The 17113-nt window shown below is 43.2% G+C and overlaps 1 protein-coding gene across 2 annotated transcripts in view; it reads left to right on the top strand.

The window, feature by feature from the left end:
* Window positions 1-1558: 1558 nt before the first annotated feature.
* LOC139559402 (enhancer of filamentation 1-like) overlaps window positions 1559-17113 on the top strand; it is a 44169-nt gene continuing 28614 nt past the window's right edge. The window contains exon 1 of one of the 2 annotated variants that reach the window (XM_071375403.1): window positions 1559-1882. Coding sequence is in view for 1 of the 2 variants with exons in the window: in XM_071375402.1 (XP_071231503.1) it covers window positions 3601-3612 (12 nt within the window). In the remaining variant the exon portion in view is untranslated. Of the gene's footprint in view, window positions 1883-3346; window positions 3613-17113 lie in introns of those variants that run through there. The other variant, XM_071375402.1, reaches the window with a different exon arrangement.

Raw genomic sequence — 17113 nt, 5'->3', positions numbered from 1 at the left:
TTATGGCATTGAAGCTTGTTTGGAGGTTTGTTAACACAGTGTCCAAAGAAGGGCCAGATGTATACTGAATGGTGTCGTCTGCGTAGAGGTGGATCAAGGAATCACCCGCAGCAAGAGCGACAGCATTGATATATACAGAGAAAAGAGTCGGCCCGAGAATTGAACCCTGTGGTACCCCCATAGAGACTGCCAGAGATCCGGACAACAGGCCCTTCGATTTGACACACTGGACTCTATCTGAGAAGTAGTTGGTGAACCAGGCGAGGCAATCATTTGAGAAACCAAGGCTGTTGAGTCTGCCGATAAGAATATGGTGATTGACAGAGTCGAAAGCCTTATCGATGATGGTTATGATATTGTTTAGTACCTTGAACGTGGCTGAGGTGCACCCGTGACCAGCTATGAAAACCGGATTGCACAGAGGAGAAGGTACGGTGGGATTCGAAATGGTCAGTGATCTGTTTGTTAACTTGGCTTTCGAAGACTCAGGATGGATATAGGTCTGTAACAGTTTGGGTCTGGAGTGTCTCCCCCTTTGAAGAGGGGGATGACCGTGGCAGCTTTCCAATCTTTAGGAATCTTTGCAACAATGGCGGCGGATAATTATAGAAAGAGAGGGTCCAGATTGTCTAGCCCAGCTGATTTGTACAGGTCCAGGTTTTGCAGCTCTTTCAGAACATCTGCTGTCTGGATTTGGGTGAAGGAGAAGCTGGGGAGGCTTGGACAAGTAGCTGTGGGGGGTGCAGAGCTGTTGGCCGGGGTTGGGGTAACCAGGAGGAAAGCATGGCCAGCCGTAGAGAAATGCTTATTGAAATTCTCAATTATCGTGGATTTATCGGTGGTGACAGTGTTTCCTAGCCTAGGTGCAGTGGGCAGCTGGGAGGAGGTGCTCTTATTCTCCATAGACTTTACAGTGTCCCAGAACTTTTTGTAGTTAGAGCTACTGGATGCACATTTCTGTTTGAAAAAGCTAGCCTTTGCTTTCCTAACTGACTGTGTGTATTGGTTCCTGACTTCCCTGAAAAGTTGCATATCACAGGGACTATTCGATGCCAGTGCAGTACACCACAGGATGTTTTTGTGCTGGTCGAGGGCAGTCAGGTCTGGAGTAAACCAAGGGCTATATCTGTTCTTAGTTCTTAGTACAGTGTGGTGTGTCTAGCCACATGTTTGGTATGACACAGGGTGTTGAAACGAAGGCCTTCCTGCCAAGCTCTCTCTCAGCTCAGATAGATGCTCACTAGGGCGTTGTTTCTCACCTCTCTTTTCTTACTGTATGTATGTACCCCATGCTCTAAGACACATCTTAAGTCTCATCTGCACTGTTACACTACTTCACTGCACACACAACGACCGGGTAAGTCCACTTGATATAAAGTTGTTTAGGTTGTGTTTTCTTGATTACTCCGTTATAAGCACAATAACTCATCATCTTATGTCTATAATTGAAGAATAGTTTTACCATTACATCTTGAGAAAAGTAGGTGGTTAGGCAGAACATTTGTTTTCGGGGGCTGATTTAGATCTGATTTTCTTTGCAGATGCTGTTGGGTGGTTGAACTTACTGGGCGAGAAAACAACAAAACAGCATGATCAAGGTCCATGTGTGGGTCTATCAGGGGGTGAAAAAAAAAGTTATCATGAAAATTATGGGTTAAAGTCCACTCAATGTCAAGACAAAAAGTAGAAGCTACTGATAAACAACCAAGCCTAACACTTTTTTGACATGGACAACTTATAAATAGTTCAGAAACATATGTTTATAAGATTGCTGAATAACAATCTATCATTATAGAAACTAAAACTCTGTTGAAGCCTGATCTTGAAAAAACATACAATCCTACTTCCTTTGCCTCCCTCCATCACATAAACCTCAAAACTGGTAAGTCTAAACGCTCTTCTGGCTGATACTCAAATATGTGTGTGTGTGTGTGTGTGTGTGTGTGTGTGTGTGTGTGTGTGTGTGTGTGTGTGTGTGTGTGTGTGTGTGTGTGTGTGTGTGTGTGTGTGTGTGTGTGTGTGTGTGTGTGTGTGTGTGTGTGTGTAAATGTTTCATGTTGGGTAAGCTAGTTCTATGATGTAACCCTGTACCAACTTCACCAACTCTTTCTCCACTCATGTCCTGCTTGCACAAAATCACCTTATTAACCATCTCTACCATGTTTATATTTTAGAAAACTTACTTTGGTTTCAAAGCCACTGCATGTTGTGCAATGATGATGAAATCAATGATGATGAAATCAAACAAGTAAGCCCGGCTCTTGTTCCTGTCGCCTGAGCGCTCCAACGGTCTGACTTCTCTCATGAGGCTGTAGACCGAACATAGTAGACTTACTTGTTTCATTTAATCATCATTGAACAACATGCAGTGGCTTGGGGGGTGCTGATGGGGGGAGGGTACCGAGGAGTATTATGTATTTGTCTTTGCTCAGTCTGACTGTGTGAGCCTGGCGGGGTGGATGGCAACTATTCTTATTGTATAGTTAACCATGGTTTCGATTGAACTGTATTAGTTGGGTTGGTTACTGCCTTGATTAATTAGCACCTGTATTTCACCTCGCCATGCTAGCTTCGCGCTCGTGTGGGTGCTAGCAATCAGCCAATCCTATAGGGGCTGGAAGCTATAGTGAACTTCGACTGGTCAATAGCGCTGCGATGTCGTGGAGTATTTGCATACAGTTCCGCTTTCCTCATTTTACGTCCCGCCTTGTTCACTCTCCCTCGCCCATGCTCACATCACTCAATGTTCTCTCACCGACTTTGCTTCTCTCTCATTGAAAATGAATGAATTCTGTTGTTTCATCCCCCCTATCAGAACCAGTTAACACCCGAGGTGTTAAGAATACCTGGCGTGGATGACACGGCAGTGGCTGCTTTCCTCAGGTATAACACTTGACTCTTTGATAGGCCCTTTGCTCAGTAAGACTTTGCTCATTTATGCAGCATATATACATGTCTTGATGTTTCAAGTTTCAGATGTGTAAAATATTGCGCTTAATCAAAGGATTAGAGAGTAATGTAATTCCTAGCTCGGGAGCATCAGGTGAGTTCTGCTGGTCGAACTGCATTTCTGCTCTCAATGTGATGCCTAAAGGATTCTAAAGACTTTTCTAAGTAGGCCATAGTAGTAGCCTTCTGTACCTTGCACCAAGCAAAGTCCCATAAGACCTTGATTTATAATACAATACATTTTGGTCCTTGCTTCTAGTCAATAGACATGGAAATTATAATTTTAGCAGACCATTCATTTTATGACGTTCGGTGTCCTCCGCAAGAGGGGGGGTACCAGTACGGATTTGACCAATGAGATCCGCATTATGTAAATGAGCTAAGAGGGAATCATGTAGTTAGTAAACGCATTCTCCTACAGCGGGCAAGCAGAAGTATATTGCAGAACCACAGTGATACGGGCAACTGGATTGAAAATCATTGAAGGAAACGTTCGCTTTTTATTGTCTTTACCATTTACCAACTCTTCATGGCTTTTTGATCGCAAAGAAAACGTTTCGTTGCAACATTCAGATGTGTTCTCTTTGACGCGAAAGCGGATATTTTACACTTTCCCGGAGTCTGAGAGAAGACGCGTTGTAGGCGTTCAAAATGAAGTACAAAGTAAGTGACTCGCCTCAATGCAATGCAATGAAATTACTTCTCCAGAAATTCTCTGTGATGAGAGTGTAATGAATGTATTGGGTTTGTCACCATAACCTAGCGTAACAACAATATTTTGGCTCTTCTAGAATAAACTTTATTGGAAAAAGTCATAACAGTTTTTAACCACAAAGCAATGTTCCATAGAGTGAATACAATAGCAATCATCAAGTTAACGTTTCTTTGAAGATAAACAGAGCGTTGAAATGATGGACTGGTTATGTCAATGGATTCTGTAACATTACATTGTTGTAACAACATAGTTGTAACAATGTTACACCGTTGTGTCAAGATTTTGTTGTAACAAAGTTACATAAGTAGATTGCATTCAGCCCACCGCAGACTTGGGCTGTCAACGCAGAGATGATATTCTGTGGTCTACTCTTGGTTCGGTCTTTGGTCTCCACAAGTCATACAAGTCATATTGTGAACTAAATTGGCATACATATAGGTCCCGTTACTGTCTCTGTGCGTAGGCTATGTGGGATTTAAAGCCACACTATATAACTAACGCAGTGACGTTTGGATCGCGGGAAATGAATAGCAGCTGCCTATCTAAGAATTCTCTCCTATGCTTATTCTGAAGGGTGGGTAATGATTTATTATGGGGCAATCAAATGACCATGCGTTGACAGTGAACGCCATTGTACCTTCATCACGGGTAATAAATAATTGCATCGACTCAGGTTACTTAGTAGCACTTAAAGGATAGTTTGGCGCATTCATTCTCTCGCTGCGTTCTCTCCCTGCTGCCCATTCGACCTTGCCTGTAGCATTGTTTGGGAAATACATTTTGTTTACACTCAAGGACTGACGAACAAACGAGACATTCAGTGAAGTGGATTTAACCTTTCTACTTTGAGGGTGTGACCTGTGAGTCCAAGCACTGACATCATATGTGTTCAATTCTGCCTTGTATGCTGGATTGGCCTCAGCCTGTTGTAACATGCAACTCAGTCATAATTCATAAATGTTTCTAGAACTTAGCCTATTCACGATTTTTTTTTTAAAGCTGCTTAGATTGTATAAATCAATAGACTGCACTGTCCATGAGCTCTGTAAAGTAAGGAGTAACTGAGATTGTGCTGGCAATCAGGGCCAGTGTCAGCATCAACATAAAACCCTGCCTTGAAGGCATGGGGCTGTCTGTCTCTCAAATCTCAAGCCAAGGAAACCTGTTCTCTGTATAGTTCTATTCCGTTCATTCACCATTAACACTGGCACTGTCTGGAGCGTATGGGAAGATCCACTTCCTACTATGGTATGAGGTTCACAGATCTTCTTGAATGGAATGCTTTTGTCTACTTCACACTATCTGGGGAATGTAGGGCACTTGGCAAGAGAGCTGGCAAACCGTTATTACACTGGCCGTGCTGTTTGGATTCCTCTATGGTACTGTACTTACTGAAATAACCACCCATGTGCTTTCCCAGCTAAGTGTTATTTCACTCCATCCTCTTTTCTTCTCTATTGGAGACATGTGCTTGGGTCTGAAGTTTGTCATAATACCATATTAGAAAAGCCAGAACTCACAGCTCTCTCTCTCGCAAAGCTGTGTAGTAGTTCCCTGGTGATTCAGTAGTATCAAGAGCCAATGACTTCAGTGTAAAGTTAACACAATGCTGTAGAGGCTTGGTTTGGCCTTAATCACGGTGAAAAGCCCCCAAATCTAGATTAGTAGTAGATGATCACTCACTTGGCTGAATTGGCTGAATTCCACTTCACACTTCTGAGCGCATGGCACATGCAGGCTTTCCCCAAGGGCCTAGTGATTGCGTCGTCATGTGTGCTATGTGTGTTTGCGGCATGCCTATGTACAGTATGTTGCATTATTGGTCTGTTCTTCTAACCTGGTTTCCTCATTCCTAGAGTAATATAGGGTTTTATACAATGGGTGGGTCTAATCCTGAATGCTGATTGGTTAAAACCGCATTCCAGCTATCCACAAGCTATCTAGAGTAATATGGGGCTGTGTAGGTCAGGGATACAGGGTTTGTTATCAGGCCCTGTTGGGCTTGGATCGGTATGCTGCCAGCCATACCCTCTGATGCAGCAGACCTGTCCTCTCCCCACTCTCCCACTTCTGTATGAAAGAGCTTAGCAATAACACAGTCAGCCTGCCACAACCAACACCATTCTGCGATAACCTCGCTGTATTACGCAACAGTGCAGGGAAAGGGCGGATGCACACCAGGCTGGGATAGGTCAGTCGCGGACTGACCTATCCCTTCCCAGGTTGTGTCCTAAATGGCACCCTATTCCCTTTGAAATGCACCACATAGTGAATAGGGTGCACATTTGGGACGTAGCCATAATGTATTTGCTCTCTGCTCCTGAGTCAGCCACTTAGGTTTACAGTTTATAGCCTGCGTCTTGTGATGTAGCACACTTTATTTCAGTTAAATATTTACAGGAAGTTTTATGTCCTCTCTATCAGATGTCCCTATACGCTCTTACTGAGGGTGAATTATTCATAGCGCTGAAGTTAAGTATTAAGTATTAAATTAATCCTGGATGTGTCCCAAATGGTACCCTATTCCCTATATAGTAGTGATGCACCGATATGACATTTTTGGCCGATATCCGATATTTTCCTTGCCAAAAACCCAGATACCGATAACCGATATTTACAATTTTAGCGGCCTTTTAAGCATTCTAGTACAGTTAAATAGTTAACACACACATGGACGCAGCGGTCTAAGGCACTGCATCTCAGTGCAAGAGGCGTCACTACAGTCCCTGGTTCGAATCCAGGCTGTATCACATCCGGCCGTGATTGGGAGTCCCATAGTGCAGCGCACAATTGGCCCAGCGTCGACCGGGCCGTCAATGTAAATAAGAATTTGTTCTTAACTGACTTGCCTAGTTAAATAAAGGTTACACACACACACACACACCACACTGACCAAAAAGTTATTTTGTTGGCATTGACTTATGTCCCCATTACCAGTAAAACATAATCAAAACCTATTTCTTTCACTTACTTGCTGTGCTGTTTTGTTGTTCATTTGTTCAGTCGTTTCATTCTCAACCAGGATTTATATGGAACGCCGTTTGGGTCTTTGCGTGTCAAAAAAGATGCACTATTTGATGTATCTTTATCGAGAGTTTGGGACTATAAGGTTCTAGCTGCATTTTTGTCAAAATGTAGTTTGTCAAGATGTAGCCTTTTTCTGTTCAATGTTCTCTACCTATATAGTACTCTAAAAACCTAAATTAATGTTATTGAGTTCAAAAGAATACAGATTAAAATTGCTGACACAAATCAAACCAACGAGGGTTCGGAACTTTGAAGTAAATTATCTCAGAATCATCTTTTTGCAGATAGAACCTTATAGTCCCAAACTCTCGATGCAGTCCACTACTTGTGACTGGCCCCTGGTCAAAAGTAGCACACTATATAGTAGGGATGCACGATAAATCGGTGAACATATTGGAATCGGCCGGTATTAGCTAAAAATGGCAACATCGGTATCGGCCGATGTCTAGTTTAACGCCCCGATGTGCAAAACCGATGTCAAAGCTGACGTGCATACCTATATAATGTACGTACATGATGTAATGACGCCACGTAAAATGTTGTGCTATACGTGCAACACAGCATCCCTAAACTAACCCACAATGTCTGCTGTGTGGATCCAGCAGTCATTTGAAAGAGTAACAAAATTTCAGCGAGACAACTCAAAGGCGAAATCCATTAAAGCCAAGATAATGGAATTAATTGCCCTTGACAATCAACCGTTCTCTGTCGTGGGTGATGTTGGCTTTCGCCGACTGGTCGAGCACCGCGACACACTGCCAAGTGCGCTATTTTTCAGATGTTGCCCTACCGGAGTTACACAGTAATGGCGTCACTGCTATTAGCTTCACAATATACATACTATGGAACGCCGTTTGGGTCTTTGCGTGTCAAAAAAGACACAGTAGCACTGTCAAAGCTGTACAAAAAAGTCTGCAAACAAGCAAACACCAGCCACGAACGATGTGTTCACAATACCGCGTTGGTAATAAAACATAATTTGTTCGAATGCAACTTCTGGGGTAGCTAGCTTTAGCTTGGTACCTAGCTAGCACCAATACAACCAGCCTGAAAACAATGACCAGTAGAACCTGCAGTCATTTTCATTATTCTTAGCAATGATTTAGGAATCCTTGTGGGTAAGTATTAGCAAGGTTGCCACTTGTTGTTCGCCTATTGAAATGGAACTTCAGTTCATGAAAATAAATAGCTAGTCAGCAACTTAACCCTGTTGCCCAAAGCTAACGTTATAACCAGCCAGCTAGCTTCATCTGGCTAGTGAGGCTCGACCGCACCGGGGTATGTGTTGTGAAGCTAGCCACAATAAGGATTAGGCACAATAGTGGAATTTGCGGTTTGCCTTCAAAATAAAAGTATGTCATTGACAGTAATGCAAATTAATACAAATAGTAGAATTATGCCATACTTGTATTTTGAAGGCTAACCGCAAAGTCCACTATTGTGGCTTATCCTTATTGTGGCTAGCTTCACATAGATGGGTCCGACCACCATTAATCAAATAAGAACTGTCTTTATAAATTAGGGTTATTTTAGATAATGACACCTAGCTATATAGTTAGCTACTGAAACAGATGTTGTGTTATTTTACACGTCAAATAGTGTTAATTTTTTTAGTGCACCGTATCACTGAATGCAAGGGAAGCCAGTGAGCATTTGGCATCCCTTGATTAAAAAAATATACAAGTATAGCCAATCAGCGTTGAGCTAAACTGAGTGAGCTCAAATGTGAATGGTCCTGGCACAAACAAAAAAGTATAAATGGAATCCAATCAGATCACATCAATCAGATCACATCAATCCAGGCTGTATCACATCTGGCCGTGATTGGGAGTCCTATAGGACGGCGCACAATTGGCACAGCGTCGTCCGGTTTTGGCCGGGGTAGGCCGTCATTGTAAATAAGAATTTGTTCTTAACTGACTTGCCTAGTTAAATAAAGGTTACAAAAGCCAAACGTCATTGACAGAACAAAACTCTTGTTGTGTTGTTGTCTTCCGTGGGCTAGCTAGCTAAAATGGTCCCTTTCCTAAATTAGCCATGGATAGAGATAAGGATTTGGACTTGTGGTTTTACTTAATTCTCTGTACTGGCCAATGATTACAATGGCGATTCTGATTCAACCATAAATTCATACATTGTGCCTCTGGCATGAGCGGATGGAAGTTCAACATGTAGCTATATGTATTATACTAATGTTAACTAGCTAATCGTTGCCCATGAAAGGAAGTTAGGCTAGCGAGCAAGCATTTTAGCCAGGTAGCCTAGGACAACAAAAACTAAAAGCGTGTATTGTATGTCATAGACCGTTTCGGCAACATGAAAGAGAGGAGGATGGCATTGGCGTTGTTTTTTCTACTTACGCACACACACACAGCTGTGTTTACACACACACATATGCTATTTAGCTTATGTTGATTGGACTAAATCTTATTCGGAATCTTTTAGTTGTCACTGTATTAGACTAAGCAGAGGTGATTTGATGATGTTGAAGTTGAAATGGTGCTGGAATAGTGGAGGCAGCTCCTGTTTTCTTTGCGACTTGCAGTAACTCTAGTGTTTTAAATCAAAAGTTGTGTAAACATTAACTTGCTTGACACTGTTTGTTACATGCAATATGCTTTGTGGACTCCACCGGACAGATGTTGCTCTCCGGTTTTGTGATGAAACGAAGGTGTGGTTGAATTTATTCAGCCACTCACTGTGTCTTCTTATTGTCTCAACCTTGGGCCTATATATGACGGTGACAAGGCATATGAACTAAGAGGTTATAGAGCCAACAACGCAATTATCACACCACAGGTTGTAATATGGCTTTTTTTCCTGATTTAGCTTCCCCGTTGATTTTACCTACACACCGCTACTGGTCGGTGTATCCGGCAGTAGCCTTTGTCTGTGACATCAGAGATGTTTTCCAACAGGTGGGCAGGTGTGAGGGGAAGGGCTTGGTTTCCATAGGTCCTCTAATGCACGTAATCCCCCCAGGACGAGTCTGTACAGACAGAGACTTCTGGCTGCCTCACTGACTAAGTGAGTAGGGTTAAGGGATTCATAACACGGAAACAGGGGGGGAGGACAGAGAGAGAGATAGGGGGGGGTTTGTATGACAGAGAGAGTGAGAGAGCGAGAGAGCGAGAGAGAATGTAATGTTTACTGTTAATTTCTGATTATTTATTTAACTTTTTAATTTAATTGCGAGAGCGCGAGAGAGTTTAAATGATGTGGCCCTTGGCATTTAAGGGTGTTACGACACAGATTTTCTTTTCTGGGACGAGAGGAAAGGAGACCCTTTCCCACCTTATCCAAAACACACTGACATATACACAGTACACACCCATCCCATAGTCTTACACCATCCACCCCCTTTTCACTGGTTCTTTTGAGACTTACATAACCGTGGCAGAAATAGCTCCAAAACCAGTGAAGAGTGATTAGGTGAACCAAAGTTCTTCTGGGCTGTGTTTTTTTTCTGTCTCTCTCTTTTTTACGGTCTCAGGTTCCAGGCAGTGGTCCAAAGAGAGTGGGGCGGAGAAGAGCAGAGAAAAAACATTGTTCAGCGAGAGAGTGATTGAGGAGGGAGGAGGGGGGTTTCTAATATTGAAAGAAAATGAAAGAAATAGGAAGTGGGTAGGCGGAGGGAGTGTAAATAGAGTTGGGTGTATAGAGGGATGGGGGTGGGGTGGGGGGTGGGGTCAAGGAGCTTCCTATGAGAAAAAACATTCTGAAGGAATGTGCAATTGTGCATGGAGGAAAGGTTAGTTAAAAGATGCACTTGATTGTTTCAAGGTGCCTCCTCTCATTGGCTACACGGGTTGTCCCCTGCCAGGGGGCATACCAAGAGTTCACAGTCTTTTCAGTGTGTGTGGTGTGTGTGTGTGTGGCATTGTGCAGAAAGAGCTCTTCTCACTTAAGAATGCCAAGCATTTCACAGGGTGATCCTTTCAGAGGTAGTCTAGCTAGCAAGGCCCCTGTCAGCTTAGTTCATCCCTGTGGAGATTGGACAGCCATTAGGGTGTTTCCCAAATGGCTCCCTGTTCCCTGTATAGTGCACTACTTTTGACCAGTGGACTATAGGCCCAGATGCCATATTCACAAAGCGCCGTCATGTAGGAGTGCTGATCTAGAATTAGGTCCCCGCTCTTATTACTTAGGCAAACTGAACTACAAGGCAAAACTGATCCTAGATCAGTACTCCTACTCTGAGACGCTTTGTGAATATGGGCCCTGGTCAAAAGTAGTGCACTATATAGAGAATAGGGAGCCATTTGTGACTCTGTCTTGATGTCAAACTACAAGGACCATGTCAGCTGCGAACACGGGGGTCCAGCCATGGGGGTCCACCCTGCTGGCATTCTTCAATCTCAGCTTTCACAGCACAATGCCTTGTATACAGTTTTAATATTGCAGATAGATTTTGGGTTCTATCAAATTAGTTGTTTGCATAATTTCTACTCGTTTAACTTGGCAAACAAGCAAATATCTTGTTTTTTCACAGAGTAAATGCTCTGGTCCGTTTATGGCGGAGGAGGATGTTTTATATTTTTGTGACCTCTGAGGAGTGTGAAATTGATCGGACAGTGTGAAGTGAATCTAGAGCTCGTTTTCTGTTTCTATGTAAAGCCATGAATTGTGGTCCTATAGAGATACCATAAACTTATCGTACGTCTTAGCCAATAGCTTTGAAGGATTATGTCTCCAAGGGTAACAGGGATACACTCACATCGCCTCCATCCCCCTTGGCATCTACTACACCCCCCTTTCCTCTCAATAGTACCCCCTCCCGCTCCAGAGCTGAGACCTATCTTTGAACACATGAATACCGTAACATTAGTTGAGAGTAGAAATAGCTCTGGCATGACTTGCAATTATGTCAAGGACTGCATTACACAATATACTACTAGGCTAAGCCCTTCCGGAGAAGGCCATTCAATACACATTTGAAAGAATATACTCCAGTGTAACTTTCTTATCTTGTTTTCTGTAGTAGAGGGTGTCTTTTGACTACGTGTCCAGACAGAAAGAGAGCAAGGCAGCTGGTGTTGTCATGAGATGACTAGGCAAGGTGGGTCCTGGTCTGACTGCAGTAGATCCCTCAGTACTGCTGCAGGTTAAAGAAGGAGTGGGGAGTAAACGGAGAGGAGAGCGGTGGACATCGAGTTACCTCAATATGACAATAAAACCCAACACTAATGAACTGAGGGCTGGCCTAAGGGTCTGGAAGACGTTTGTTTTACGTAATAGGCTGTCTGACTCAACTCTGTGATTTGGGTCAGTGGAGCTATTTAGATGTTGTTTTACTTGTCATTCTGGCCCTGCCCACAACATACAGCTTTCATCTGGACTTTTACTGCTGTCTTGGTTAAACGTTGGTTTGGTGAAAGTTGTGAAATACCTGATACATCAAATTGGAAGGGTTCTATCAACCATAGAAGATTTGACCTTTGATATGTGAAAAGATCTCATGGTAGTCATAAAGGTGCCGAAGGAGATGGCCACCGTTTTATGATCCAGTAACCAATTGTGCTTTTTTGCGTTATTTGTAACTTATTTTGGACATAATGTTTCTGCCACCGTGTCTTATGACCGAAAAGAGCTTCTTGATATCAGGGCAGTGATTACTCACCCTGTACTGGGGGAATTCTTCTTCTTCAACGAGTCGGGACGGGAATGATTTACTCCAGACACCCGACAAGGCTCTCATCCCCATCATTCGCAGGAGGAAAAGATGGAGATATCGTGGACGACGGTCCAAGTGCCTTGTAAGGATCCGTCGCCGAGAGGGTAATCTACCTTTACCATCGGTCCTATTAGCCAACATACAATCAATCGATAATAAAATAGACGAACTATGAGCACGTATATCCTACCAACGGGACATTAAAAACTGTAATACCTTATGTTTCACCGAGTCGTGGCTGAAGGACAATGTTATTAACATACAGCTGACGGGTTTTAAGCTTTTTCGGCAGGATAGAACAACGGCCTCTGGTAAGACAAGGGGTGGCGGTCTATGTATATTTGTAAACAACAGCTGGTGCACGAAATCTAAGGAAGTCTCAAGGTTTTGCTCACCTGAGGTAGAGTAACTAATGGTAAGCTGTAGACCACACTATTTACCAATAGAGTTTACATCTATATATTTTTTTATAGCTGTTTATAAACCACCGCAGACCGATGCTGGCGCTAAGACCACACTCAATGAGCTGTATACGGCCATAAGCAAACAGGAAAACGCTCATCCAGAGGTGGCGCTCCTAGTGGCAGGGGCTTTAATGCAGGGAAACTCAAATCAGTTTTACCTAATTTTTATCAGCATGTTAAATGTGCAACCAGAGGGAAAAAACTCTAGACCACCTTTACTCCACACACAGAGACATGTACAAAGCTCTCCCTCACCCTCCATTTGGCAAATCTGACCATCGTTCTATCCTCCTGATTCCTGCTTACATGCAAAAATGAAAGCAGGAAGAACCAGTGACTCAGTCAATAAGAAAGTGGTCAGATGAAGCAGATGCTAAGCTACAGGACTGTTTTGCTAGCACAGACTGGAATATGTTCCGGGATTCTTCCAATGTCATTGAGGAGTACACCACATCAGTCATTGGCTTCATCAATAAGTGCATTGATGATGTTATCCCCACAGTGATCGTACGTATATAACCCAACCAGAAGCCACGGATTACAGGCAACATCCGCACTGAGCTAAAGGGTAAAGTTGCCGCTTTCAAGGAGCGGGACTCTAACTCGGAAGCTTATAAGAAATCCCGCTATGCCCTCCGACGAACCATCAAACAAACTAAGATTGAATCGTACTACACCGACTCCGACGCTCGTCGGATGTGGCAGGGCTTGCAAACTATTACAGAATACAAAGGGAAGCACAGCCACGAGCTGCCCAATGACACGAATCTACCAGACAAGCTAAATTACATCTATGCTCGCTTTGAGGCAAGTAACACTGAAACATGCAGGAGAGCACTAGCTGTTCCGGACGACTGTGTGATCAAGCTCTCCGTAGCCGATGTGAGTAAGACCTTTAAACAGGTCAATATTCACAAGAACACAGGGCCAGACAGATTACCAGGACGTGTACTGCGAGCATGTGCTGACCAACTGGCAAGTGTCTTCACTGACATGTTCAACCTGTCCCTGACTGAGTCTGTAATACCAACATGTTTCAAGCAGACCACCATAGTCCCTGTGACCAAGAACACTAAGATAACCAGCCTAAATGACTACCGACCCGTGGCACTCACGTCTGTAGCCATGAAGTGCTTTGAAAGGCTGGTCATGGCTCATATCAACACCATTATCCCAGAAACCCTAGACCCACTTCAATTTGCATACCTCCCCAACAGGTCCACAGATGATGCAATCTCTATTGCACTCCACACTGCCCTCTCCCACCTGGACAAAAGGAACACCTATGTGATAATGTTATTCATTGACTACAGTTCAGCGTTCAACACCATAGTGCCCTCAACGCTCATCACTAAGCTAAGGACCCTGGGACTAAACACCTCCCTCTGCAACTGGATCCTGGACTTCCTGATGGGCCGCCCCCAGGTGGTAAGGGTAGAGAACAACACATCCGCCACGCTGATTCTCAACACGGGGGCCCTCAGGGGTGTGTGCTCAGTCCCCTCCTGCACTCCCTGTTCACTCATGAATGCATGGACAGGCACGACTCCAACACCATCATCAAGTTGGCTGATCACCGACAAGACAGCCTATAGGGAGGAGGTCAGAGACCTGGCTGTGTGGTTCCAGGACAACAACCTCTCCCTCAACGTGATCAAGACAAAGGAGATCATTGTGGACTACAGGAAAAGGAGCACGCTCCCATTCTCATCGACAGGGCTGTAGTGGAACAGGTTGAGAGCTTCAAGTTCCTTGGTGTCCACATCACCAAAAAACTGTCATGGTCCAAACACACTAAGACAGTCACGAGGAGGGCACAACAAAGCCTATTCCCCCTCCGGAGACTGAAAAGATTTGGCATGGCTGCACCATCAAGATCATCCTGACTGGTTGCATCACAGCCTGGTATGGCAACTGTTCGGCCTCCGACCGCAAGGCATTACAGAGGGTAGTGCGTACGGCCCAGTACATTACCGGGTCCAAGCTTCCTGCCATCCAGGACCTCTATATCAGGCGGTGTCAGAGGAAGGGCTGTTTAATTATTTCTTACTTTTATTTAAAAATTTTACTTAACACTTATTTTTATTTTTTTCTTAACTTCTTAAAGCATTGTTGGTTAAGGGCTTGTAAATATTTTTGAATTTCGCGCTCTGCCTTTTCAGCGGAATGTTGTCGAGCAATAAGAAGTTGTTAAGGGCTTGTAAGTAAGCATTTCACTGTAAGGTGTATTCGGAGCATGTGACATTTCTTCTGAAACTTGACCCACAGGCTGTATTAACTGAGACTTCAGTTTGGTGCTAGAAGACATCTTTCCAAAATATCAAGGTGAAATGTATGGCATGTGGTTAGTCCCAGCATGCATTGCAGTTAGACACAACATGGAATATCATATCCTGTTTAAGGTACAGTTGCCATGCTGTTATGTGTGGGGATGGTGGGGTGGGGATTTCAGTGATAGTATCGCTAGGTGTCATGACCCTTTGTGTGGGGGAATAGTGTGAATCACAGATGAGAGGAGGAAGTTGGTGGGTGACATCTACAGTATACTCGGGCTGGAGTCCCTCATATCTTGACTATACAGAATACATTATGTATTTGGGGATAAAGTACCATCTGAAACCATTAAGTATGCCTCGTTGGACTTTTGACGATAATTCGGCAGCCTCTGCCGCTCTTTCGGTGCGTTGCGGGTAATGCACGCCTTTTCATGGAGCGCGCCAGAGCAGTTCTTCCACTGTTGGGAGAAATGGCAATGCATATTAATATATGTTAGTTGCATGCAAATAAAGGTTGCTTTTCTACCACTCTCAAAACGGAAGCACAATCATGGACTTCGATTCATAGGTGAAGGACTGTTATGCCTGAAATCGACCCAAAAACAATGAGGAAGTCTGCTGCAGTGTTGAGAGCGGTTGTACGAAACCAATCAGTACGCCAAACAACATTCTTAACAGTATGAACCAATCAATGTGCCAAGCAAAGTTCTTAACCGTATGAACCAATCAGTACGCCAAGCAAAGTTCTTAACTGTATGAACCAATCAGTACGCCAAGCAAAGTTCTTAACTGTATGAACCAATCAGTACGCCAAGCAAAGTTCTTAACCGTATGAACCAATCAGTACGCCAAGCAAAGTTTTTAACTGTGCATTCCCGCTCTTAATTTCTATTTAGTTCGACTCCCATAAATTCGACGTCTGAACTGTGCGTTATTTTGTTATTGTATTTTTATTAGCACCCCCATTAGCTGTTGTGAAAGCAGCAGCTACTCTTCCTGGGGTCCACACAAAACATGAAACATGACATAATACAGAACAATAACAGACAATAACAGCTCAAGGACAGAGCTACATACATTTAAAATGTATATATAAATACAAAAGGTTCTGTACTGACAAGACACTGAGAAGACAGAGATACCTATACCATAGGCCTACAGTCACATCTACCAATTTCATGCATACATACATATATATCAGTTGACATATACATACAAGTTATTTAGGTCAGATAGAGGAAGGGCATCTGTACTGTAGTCTGTAACTGGACTGTAGTATTGATTCACTACTGTAGTCTGTAACTGGACAGTTGTATTGATTCACTACTGTAGTCTGTAACTGGACAGTTGTATTGATTCACTACTGTAGTCTGTAACTGGACTGTAGTATTGATTCACTACTGTAGTCTGTAACTGGACAGTTGTATTGATTCACTACTGTAGTCTGTAACTGGACAGTTGTATTGATTCACTACTATAGTCTGTAACTGGACAGTTGTATTCATTCACTACTGTAGTCTGTAACTGGACAGTTGTATTGATTCACTACTGTAGTCTGTAACTGGACAGTTGTATTGATTCACTACTGTAGTCTGTAACTGGACAGTTGTATTGATTCACTACTGTAATCTGTAACTGGACTGTAGTATTGATTCACTACTGTAGTCTGTAACTGGACAGTTGAATTGATTCACTACTGTAGTCTGTAACTGGACAGTTGTATTGATTCACTACTGTAGTCTGTAACTGGCCTGTAGTATTGATTCACTACTCTAGTCTGTAACTGGACTGTAGTTTTGATTCACTACTGTAGTCTGTAACTGGACTGTAGTATTGATTCACTACTGTAGTCTGTAACTGGACTGTAGTATTGATTCACTACTGTAGTCTGTAACTGGACAGTTGTATTGATTCACTACTGTAGTCTGTAACTGGACAGTTGTATTGATTCACTACTGTAGTCTGTACCTGGACTGTAGTATTGATTCACTACTGTAGTCTGTAACTG

The sequence above is a fragment of the Salvelinus alpinus genome, chromosome 29 (assembly GCF_045679555.1).
Source record: "Salvelinus alpinus chromosome 29, SLU_Salpinus.1, whole genome shotgun sequence".
Lineage (NCBI taxonomy): Eukaryota > Metazoa > Chordata > Actinopteri > Salmoniformes > Salmonidae > Salvelinus > Salvelinus alpinus.
Note: the sequence above shows the minus strand (reverse complement) of the source record. Positions and strands in the feature narration are given on the sequence as shown.